General features: G+C 42.5%; 1 protein-coding gene across 1 annotated transcript in view; it reads right to left on the minus strand.

The window, feature by feature from the left end:
- The window catches only part of LOC104290443 (protocadherin Fat 4-like), a gene marked incomplete at its 5' end in the record, with an annotated part of 33,366 nt that extends 23,093 nt beyond the window's left edge, over positions 1–10,273 (minus strand). Inside the window, one exon of the mRNA XM_009889537.1 lies at positions 5,924–10,273. Within this exon, the coding sequence (XP_009887839.1) occupies positions 5,924–10,273 (4,350 nt within the window). The remainder of the gene's footprint in view (positions 1–5,923) is intronic.
- Positions 10,274–11,216: the final 943 nt, after the last annotated feature.

The following is an 11,216-nucleotide window of genomic DNA, read 5'->3' on the forward strand; positions in this document are numbered from 1 at the left end:
ACCTAACAGAGTTTGCAGGCAGCTCTTCCGTGTACGCAGCAGTCCCCCATGTGCGACCGCGAGCAGGATGGAAACAGAGCGCTGGAGGATTCCTGTGGTCAATACGTAACTTGTAGATTCACCATAAATCCAGGAAACATTTCCAGTGTCTGAATCTAATTATGCTTTGGGGGTATTTATTCGTATTTTATTCTCTGATGGGCATGACTGAAGGATGAGCTAACTTTATGTTCGATATTGCTGTTTTCTTTATTTTAAAATTATGGTACGTAGGACAGATTGTTGACTTACCGAGGAGAACACGTAGCAAGAGTGAAGCAGAGATGCTTAAAACAGCTCAGTGACGTTTCTCAGTTTTCACAAAAATCAAGTGTAGCTAATAAGGCTTACTTGGTTTTTTTGCAATTCAATCTAACTAAATACTCTTCTTTTTCTCAGCTAACATTAAAGCTGGCATATTTGCTGAGTCAGCAACAGAATATGGGTGTTTATTTTAGCTGCACATATTTTAACCAGTGAATAACAACATCTTCTTCATATTTAACAATTGTTTGAATAATTCATGAAACTAATAAAAGTGTGTTTGCATTTATTCCAACTGTTTTGACACACGAGAAGACAAATACTCTGGTTTAACAATTCATCAGAGCTATTAAAACTAATATTTATTTAAAATGAAGAAGAAATTTTAGCTATTCTTTGCCATTCACTGAAGTGCTAAAGACCTGGGAAAAATGTATCTATTTACATTTGGAACAACGATTCAATGTCCAAGATGTCTTTGAACCTTATTTTTCCTCCTTAAACGCACGTTAAGCTTGCTTATCCTAGAAAGCAAGAGTCCTTCAGCCAGATATTGGCAGGACAAAAGTATAACTTGGGAATACTGTTCTAGTTTATCACTATGGTAGTTCTGTATAAGAATTTAAAATGAATTACTTTGATAAAGCTAGATCATTAGAAAAACCTGGTAAAGAGATGACGAGGGTTATAAACTAGAAACTGATAAATAAATAAATAAGTAGGTAGGTAAACAGTATAATATAATATAATATAATATAATACAATATAATGTTATGTAACTACCAAAAGAACAGAAACTTATTTTTATTTAGTGTATAACCCATTTTCAATTAAATAAAATAATCCTGGCCTAAAACTAAAAAAAAAAAAAATGGCCTAAAACTCTTAAAGACATCCATCTTTTTTTCCTGCTTTAAGATAATTTTTAGTTATACTTTTTCTTTCTTCTAAAAGATTCCAACTCTCCTGAATTGCTTCTCCTGTGTGTTTCCCTCCAGGCAACCTTACCAACCAATTACCTTACATCAGCTTCTTCTGAAGACAGTTGCTGCCACAAGGCCTTATTCCCTCTTTTCTGCAGAAGCCTGAACTTCATCAGTCCCTCCGAATTTCCTGATACCTTCAGCTCTTCAGTCAGTCCTTCCCCTTAGACTCCTCTGAGACAGAAACTCCTGCGCATCCCTCATCCATCCGCTAAGGAATGGTCTCCGTATTTCAAGCTAGTATATTGGCAGCCTGCATTGCTTACTCTGCTGAGATCCACAGAGTTTCTATCAACTCCTGGTTTTCGGATGGTCCACCAGTGTTCAAACTGTACCTTCTTACTCTTCCCTTTTCATCTAAACCATGTTCCTCCTGTGCTCCTATTTTTCCCCTCTGTTGTTATTGCCCAGCCTTGATCGGCAGAAGTGGGTCTTTCTAGACCTCTGAACAAGGACATGTGCTCTAGAAATAATGGCAAAAGTTAGGCTGGAGGGACCTTGGAGGTCACAATGTCCAACCCCCACTCAAAGCAAGGCAACTGTCAACGTTAGATCAGGTTGCTCAGGGTGTTACCCAGCAGGGTTTTTCTCTTGGTTGTCTTTTCTTCACCGTGGGGAAAGCAACTTACACTCCAGGTAAGTTGCTGTGATACCAGTTGCACTGTACTTGGTCCTGCAACTTCTACTAAACTTCGACTTTTTTTCTTTTAACTCCTTATTCTTCTACCAAGGAGAACCATCCGAGACGGCAGCAGGTTGTCCTACCACTTTCAGGTATCTCCCTTGCCACATGCTAACGCTAGCTTTCCAGAACTTTCATAAAAGAGCATATTCGTTCAAGTCCACCCTGATGGCCTACCGGTTTCATGCGTTACAGACACAATCAGGTGCGTACTAAAGATTTAGATTTGCAAAAACAAAACACAGCTTGCAAATCCATTGCTTTTGCTGTTCTGCCTAAGGTATTATGCTTATATTTAGATATATTTTTTGTGAAGAGAAAAAAAAAAAAAAAAGAAAGAGGAGCTTTAGAGAGGACTTTTTCTCGAGTAGAGAATTTACACAAGTACTAGCCATTTTGAAATTCTCCCTTGCACAGATAAAACAGATCATTCAAGGAACCTTACTGGATTGCAGAGGATAAGAAACTGCCTAAAAGCATCCTCACCTGAACCCAAGTGCTCAGTTTTAGTGCTTTCCAGAAATAGAATGCCAATGATTTTAACCTCAGAAAACTGGAGGTTAGAGTTTTGGTTTTCAGAGGTCATTTTCCACAACAGTCTGCTGATTTAAGTTTTACAACATGAATTTCAGAGAAACGTTCTGATAGATCTTTGTCCCATGTAAGCAACGCACCTCAAAAAATGATGAGATGTATGCGTCTTCATGGCTTAAGCAAGTCAGTTTTCAAGAAGCATTTTCACACCTTCGGACTACTATGCACTTCTGAGCTGGGGAATTATTTTATTTGGACAGCATAAAGAATTAGGCTGATGATACAGGTTTGATTACTGTTTCAGGGTATCAAATCCAGTGAGGGGAAGGAAACACCTCAGCCAAAGTTCTGAGAACCAAAGAGACGCCAAACCAGAGCCGTCCCCTGTAACATTCCAGTTCAGGTGAACACTGCAGTTAGTCAAGTTCACAGATCTCTTCTCAGCTGAAATCTCGAAAGATTTGGGGTATGCATTTTTGTGTCATAAAGATCTTTTTCTGAAGGCCATGAAAACGAGGGTAATGCTGGATAATTGATAACAGACAGCGTTCAGCATTTATCATTCATCACCTCAAGCTGATGATATCACAGTAGAGGCTTATGCAAAAATCTAACTTCCTGAGATTTTTTTTTTTTTTTTGAATTTTTTAATTGAAAAATGTTTTTTTCCCAGATACCAGCTGAATGCTCTCGGCTTAGATTTCAGCTGATTTGAGAGTTTTAGTTTTTGTGGTTCTCTGTGTCCATCTTTTAAAGTGGTTGTTCTAATATTTTAATCTTGCATTTGAAACAATTTCACAAACCACATTCCTTCATCTTAATGAGTCCTGGAAAACAGGAAATGAAGGGTTCAAAGGAAGGGCAGACAACTACTGTAAATCACAAAGTATATTCCCTCCAGAAAGGGATTATTTTAAAAACAAAACCTGATCATCATTAAGAGATGTAATTATAACAGATTGTTTAAACCCTAATGATGTTGCTCTGAGGTAATCAGTCTTTATAATCCTATTCAGTGAAAAGAACTACATACCTTTGCAGTATGATGAAGTGAAATGCAGCTGACAAAACATAATAAATCAAGGAACAGCAAGACTCTCAGTTTTCAGGTAGGCCATTACAAAGGTCTACAGCTCGGGTACTCTAATTTACGGTGAACAGAGAGTCTGCCTCAGAAAATACTAATTTCTACTTGTATGCGGTACCATGTAAATATTATTTTTCTTCTGAGCATGTAAATTCAATTATGAGACTGTATTTTCATTCCAAGAGAAGCAGCAAAGCTATGCATATGGTAAACTGAATTAGAAATCCACTATTTTGGATGTCTTCTTTTTTTTTTTTTTTTTTTTCCTTGAGGCACTCAAGGTTAATATTAATAAAGAATAAGTTTCAGGCTTTATTTTTACATTCACTATGGCTACCTTTAATCATATATATGAAGCAGGATTAAACGCCCAAGCAGCTGTGTTCTCTTTCTGTTGGCAGTATAATAATGACATAATAGTCTCTATGTCAAGCATTCTCAAACAATCTGTATTCTGACATTTGTTTGCAGAACCCATTGAATATTAAATTTGCAGAATTTCAAATATGCTTTTGCAGACATAAAATGTCTAAATGTACTGAATATTGATTGTGATCTTATCTGATAAGCTCCGCTGATATTCAACTCCAAAGATATTTTAGTTTTTAGTTACATACTTTGGTGCCATTTGTTTTCTGTCTTGATCAATTAATCTCCAGACACTTAAATAATTCTTGATTCTGCAATGGCCAACCGATTTAAAAGGATCTGTCTCCCAAACAGAAATGTCTGCCTCAGTGGCAGTCTATTTTAAAGTTATTTGTGTTGACAAGAAGTTTAAGAAAGCTCATATCAGATGCCACATTTAATTCATAGCGTGAAAGAAATCCAACACTTCAAACTGTAAGAGTCTCTCATCACATTTTCTTAGTTAAAACGTTCTCCTTTTTTCAAGCTTGTCACATGCAGAGCTTTATTTTTAGCTGACAGAAGGGTTGAACAGTAAGATATGAGCTTTAATACCAGAAAAAAAAATAGCTGGATGTTTCTTTAATGTTTCAAATTATAGGCTAGAGGCATATCCAACAACATGCCGTTAGAGTTAATGAAGTGTGTTGATTCGTTGCAACAGCAAACATATGCCCATGTAATCTCTGATGCTAATGATCTAAAGAGTTAAGGGGAGAGGTGTCCTAGAATTATTTTGCCATGTTCCTAGCAAAATAATTGGATGTACTAATACAACATGAAATAAAATCCTGGATTGGTAACTTAATGAGAACTGCTTGTCAATTAACAATAATGGCTCCTGACCTGAGGCTCAGTAGTACATTCATGAGGTTCACACAAAAGACCACATCGGTGTCCTGTGTGTCAACAGATCTTTCACGCAGAACATGCATCCACTGCTGTAACTGCGCTTTAAATGAAGTAGTTAAACCTCTATTAACCTTCTCCATTGCAATAAAGTACACGACATCTCCTGTACCAATCTAGTTTAAGAAAAAAAACCCAAAAGAAGAATCAACCCCCCGATGACTCCACTGTTACAAATGAGTTTTGGTGGCAGTGGTGGCAAGCCTAAATACCCACACCATAATGAGCACAGCCATGCCAACCTGGGCTGCCCTGGGACATCTGAGATACAGAAATACTCCTGAGAAAAGGTAAATGAAAGCTTTATCTAATCTTCTCCGGTTAGATTTTTTTATGATGTCTCTAAAAGTGGCCATAAGCAATGGTTAAAATTGTTCAAGTCCTTCCTTAAATATACTCATGACAAAAGCAACCATCAGCCTAATTTCCTAGGGATAAAATGCCGCTGTGTTTGAATGTGTAATAAATATTAGAGGAACGAATACTCAGAAGAGGTGGAAAAGCTGCAGACGTTTCTGCTGTTAATGAAAAAAAAGTGAATGACAAAGGGACAAAATATGGAACAGACAGACTTGGTCATTTTCTCTGAATTCTGTTTTTTCCCATACCCTTCATCTGTTTTCTGTCTTGTATGACTGTAAGCAATTTGGGGCAGAGGCCGATTTTCTTGCTTGGCACACTCCTAGCAGACTTGAAATGTTACCACAATATGTATAACAATAACAAGAACAGAAAAATCATACTTAAGCACTGGAAATGTTTTCTACATATTTAATAAATTAAAATAGCTCTTGTAAAAATCCTTCTGTTCCAATGCAAATCAGGTAAGTGAGATATGCCTGAGGACAGAGCTAAAACAAAATAATACTGTGGGCACCCGGTCTTCTGAGTTTTCGTAACTGTAACTCTTCACCTATCGGGGATGCTCATATTCAGACAATGTCGTGCTAAAAAGGCACATTTCTGCCCTCTTCCCACCTCTTCTGGACTGTAAGACAACGAGAAGGGAAAGCATACCTGTATACCCGGTCTTACAAACGCAGTTGAAGCTTCCAGGGAAGTTCTGGCAGGCGGCACCATTCTTGCACGGGTTGGAAAGGCACTCGTTGACGTCCCTCTCGCAGGCCATGCCAGTGAAGCCCTCCGGGCAACTGCACGAGAAGCCCCCCACCAAGTTGTGGCAAGTCCCGTCATTGTGGCAGGGGGAAGGGAGGCATTCGTCGATGTCCGTCTCGCACAGACTCCCGTCGTACCCTGGCATGCACCTGCACACGAAGGGCCGGAGGGGCTCGTTGGCCACGATGATGACAGGGATGCTCTCATGGCTCTTCAGAGCTGGGCTCACTGCCAACCTCCTCAGGCAGCTCCCTCCATTCTGACAGGGGCTCTGCAGGCACCAGTCGTGGTCCACAGCCTCGATCCGCACCCCGCTCTGGCGCAAGAGGACATCTTTGATGCTCTCGAAGAACGTAGCCACGCCACTGGGATTCACGTACTGGTTGTTGCCGCGTTTGATGGCCGCCATCAGGAAGGTGTGGTTGCTCTCCTCGTAGAGCCCATAGAGCTGGACGGCAGTGCCCAGCCCCGTCAGCTGGGAGCTGGCGATGCGCAAGAAGTGGAGATAGTGATTCGTTAGGAAATCCCGCACGCTGTGGGCGCTCAGGCGGAGGAGGATGCTGTTGTCAATGGTGGCGTTGCCGAAGCCCGCAAAGAAAATCCGGACGCTGCTGGTGACGGCACCATGCAGCCCGTCATTACTGAGGACAGCCAGGTCAAACGTGCCATCCGTGGACCTCGCCTGCGAGTACAACTCGCAGGTGCCCCCAGGAATGCTGAAGAGGCTGGTGACTCCTGAGGTGAGGGAACACTGGAAGCTGTCTAGCACATCTGGATCCTGTGGCTTTACGTTGCCCAAAATTCCACCTGGGAAGAGGTTGCCATAATAGTGAACAAAGATTTCTACTGTTCTTGGCTGAGATGGGTTGTCATTTTGGTCTATTACCTTGATTTGCACAGTTCCTGTAGAAGACATCTGAGGAACGCCAGAGTCTCTCGTAATCACCGACAGGTAGAAATCGCTGATTTGCTCCCTGTCGATCTCTCTCGTGGTTGTCAGCACACCAGCGGTGCTAAGGCTGAAGTAGCTGGTTGCGGGGCCAGTGCTGAGCAAATAATACGTAAAGGGACCTTGGTTCGGAGGGAGATCAGGATCTGACGACTGAAGTGTCATCACAAGAGTTCCCGCACGGTTATTCTCCATGACTTCTCCTTGGCTGGTGGACAAGGTAGGGCCGTTGTCGTTGATATCTTCCAAAGTTACCAATAAAGAGGCACTTCCTGTGGCAGACGGCGTTCCTGAATCGACGGCCAGCACAGATAGGTTGTACACAGGCAACGTTTCTCGATCCAGCTCTGCAGTGACCGTCACCTGCCCTGTCTGTGGGTTGATGGAAAAGGCGCTGTTGTCATTGCCAGACCCAATGAAGTAGGAAAACCTGCTCCAGCTAGGGACAGAATCTGAATCAAAGGCACTCACGAACGTGACATGAGTGCCTGGAGGAACACCCTCACTGATTTGTATATTGTAGGTTCCTAAGGTAAAAACAGGAGGATCGTTGGCATCCAGTATAGTGATATTAACAGTTACTTCATCTATATCTGCACCACGAATGCTCCCAAAATTTTTTGCGAGGACTTTCAAAGAGATTCGTTCTTCTTTTTCTCTGTCAAGAGGTCCTGAAACATAGATCTGGCCACTTTTCTCATCTATCTGGAAGCCCTTCTTTCTGCTGTTGCCAAAGATGAGGTAGTGGACTTCTCCATCAGTTCCCATATCACGATCACTTGCAAAAACTTCACCTACAACAGTACCTTTGGAGGCTGCCTCAGAAACCTCAAAATAATATAGCTTGGACACAAAACGGGGCACGTATTCATTTGTCCCTTCTAACTGGATGTTGACACTAGCAAAGCTGCACCTCTCTTCATCTGGAACATTAAAAGCCTTTACTGTTAAATGGTAACTTTGCTTTGTTTCATAGTCTAAAAATCCCTGGGTGGTGATGGTTCCTGTATTGGGGTCAATGACAAAAAGGTCACTATCTGAGGACTGAATAGCATATGCGACCACAGCGTTAGGTCCAGAGTCAGCATCAGTGGCATTTAAACGGATAACAGTTGTCCCACTGGGGGCATTTTCTAACACGTTGGGAAAGTAGTCCTCAGGGCTGAATGCTGGAGAATTATCATTCACATCGATGACATTAACAGTGACACTGCAGTAGCCTGTTCTGGAAACCCATCCTCCATCCGTGGCGGTAATGACTAGCTCATGCTTTTGGCACGACTCAAAATCAAGTGGTTTTGCTAGTGTCAGTGTACCCGTAGTTGTATTTATAGCAAAGACGCCAGCCTCATTTCCAGAGGAAATATTATATCTGATTAATCCGTTCATAGCAGCATCTCTGTCACGGGCTGAGACTGTCCTGACCACCGCTCCAACAGAGTGACTCTCTGGGATAGTAACGCTCATACGGCTTTGAGAAAACTCAGGTGTATGGTAATTTTCCTCTGTCACGACTATTTCAACAGTTACCTCGGATGAGAGCGGAGGATTACCTTTATCCTTTGCTTTCACTTTAAACAGAAAGTTTTTGTTCAAATCAGCCATTAGTGAAGATGACACAGAAATCCAGCCTGTACTCCTGTCCAGTCTGAATTTATTAGTCTTGCTTTCCTCAGAGATAAAGTACTCCACTTCAGAATTCAAGCCAAAGTCTTTGTCATCCACTGCAGTAACTTTAATTAAGTCTGTGCCAACCCTCACGTTCTTAGTAACAGGAGTAAAATATTTACGAGCGAGGAACAGCGGTGCGTTGTCATTGCTGTCTACTATGTTAATGGTGACGGTTGTCTCGCTCATTAACGGAGGACTGCCTCGGTCTGAAGAAGTAACGATGAAGCTGTGTCTATTAATGTTGACATTGCTTGAACCGCTGGAGTTTTGGTACCTTAAATACTGCTTGTTGAAAATTTCCCCCGTGGTTGCATTGATTCGGAAGAACTCCGACTGGGATTTTATGAAGTAGAAGACTTGACCGTTCGACCCTTCATCAGGATCGGTGGCTGAAACCTGGGTGACCTTCAGCCCAATCCCAGGAAGCTCAGGACACTCCAAGTAATATGATGGCTTTGTAAATCGAGGGGCATTGTCGTTGACATCTGTAACAAATATGGTGACATCTGTGCTCACCGTCCACCCAGAGTCATGCGCAGAGACCCTGATTCTGTAGCGGTCAGTGTCCTCCCTGTTTAGCGGTCTGCTGATGGTGATGTCCCCGGTGTTGGGATTTATGGTAAACGGGAGGCTCGTATCCCTTATGGAGTACCTGCTGACCGCGTTCACCCCAATGTCTTCATCTGACGTCGTGACTCGGGTTACCGTAAAACCCAGAGGAGCGTTTTCAGGCACGGAAGCACTGAATATCTGGGAAAACCTTGGAGCATTGTCATTTTCATCTAAAATATTTATGATAACTTTGACAGTTGTGCTCTGGAGCGGGGTGCCTTTATCCGAAGCTTTTATGGTTAGTGTGTATCGAGACAATTTCTCTCTGTCCAAGGGCCTGACGCTTCTGATCTCACCAGTGGCCCGATTGATACTGAAACTATTTTCTGTATTGCCCTCAATTATTTCATAATTCAGCTGTCCATTTAGGCCACTGTCCTTGTCGACAGCAGCCACCACCAGTATCTTCCGTGGGGACAGGTTCTCCACTATTTCTGCAATGAAGGGATCTCGCTCAAACTCTGGCGCGTTATCATTCACGTCTATCACCGTTACTTCCAGTTTCTTATATGAGGAAAAGGGAGGAAAGCCCGTATCTCTGGCCTCGATCCAAACCACGTATTTCTGTATGGCTTCAAAATCTAAAGCCCGCCCGACAGAAAGCTGTCCTGTCGCCTGGTCGACCAGGAAGGTGCTGCCCAGGTTACCACTGGCGATATAGTAAGACAAGGAGCCTCCTCTGGCTGAAGACCCAGAGACGGTGGTGACAAGTGTACCAACCGCTTGGTTTTCAGGAAACGTGAAGGTCTCCTGATCCGCCTGAACACGAGGGAATTCTGCTCTGTTCACAAACCTCACGGTGACGGTTGTAGAGTCTGTCTTGGGGTACCGGCCGCCGTCCCTCACGTGAACAGAAATGGTGACTTCGGACTCTCCCGCCAGTGGGTTCGCAGCCAGGATCGCCCCTCTCGCTGGATCGATGTGGAATTTCTCTGAGTTTTTCCCCATGAGGGAGTAATGGAGCTCGGCATTGGAGCCAGCATCCGCATCCGTGACAGTCACAGCAAACACAAATGAGCCTGAAACAGAGAACAAAGTTAGGGCATCTTCAGATGCGCTGACTGTGGGAAACGCAATGCCAGCCTTTCACTTGGAAGTGCTTGAGAGGGTCCCTGTCCCAGTATTCTGCATTTTTCACAGGATGAAATGATCAACCAGGGGTAGGTGAGTTTGCGAGCCTGCAAGACATGCGCGTGGCCAAAAAATGTGGATTTGAACAGATGTCAGTGGCTACATGTACATCTGCACTGGAAAATGGACGTGCAACTTTTTGGAAGTCTAGCATCCCATTTCTAGAAGATATTCACATTACGAAAGCCATACATCAATAAAATCGAATGTTATTTTGATATTTTTTTTTTAATTACTCATAGTTTATTTATCCATGTAAAAACAAAACCCTGGAATTCAATGACTATTAAGGTAACCTAAGTGAAGAGGCAGCACCCACGGACATTTACCCTACACACCCACCTTCCCTTGCAGCCCCTTTTCTTCCTATTCCCCACACGCTGCTCCTTTGTCCCCAGTAGCCTCTCGCTTCAGATTGTGTAAGAATATTCTGAGGATAGTAACTAATGGGACTGCATTTATAAAAGCATGCTGGTCCTATGAGGTAGGGGTAAAACCACACAGAAATACAAAACTATTGCACACTAGTGCAATAACATGAATATATTACGTTTCAGGTCTTTTGAATTTATGCTTCACAATAAGCTCGACTATACAGGCACTGTTTGCGTTAACCTCTATATTTGCCTAACTGCAAGGAGAATCCGGGCGTTCTTTTGCACTGGAGTTTACAGATCTAATGCACGGCACGTCTTTCAAATTTGACACTGTCCAACCAATTTGCAGAACGCTCTGTTGATGTTTTACTGGTACCGAAATACAGAAAATACCCTCTCCTGTATAAAAATCATGTTGGTTTCAACCTCTGAAGGCAAAATAATTTACAAGCAG

This window comes from Charadrius vociferus, unplaced genomic scaffold (genome assembly GCF_000708025.1).
Source record: "Charadrius vociferus isolate BGI_N301 unplaced genomic scaffold, ASM70802v2 scaffold618, whole genome shotgun sequence".
Classification (NCBI taxonomy): domain Eukaryota; kingdom Metazoa; phylum Chordata; class Aves; order Charadriiformes; family Charadriidae; genus Charadrius; species Charadrius vociferus.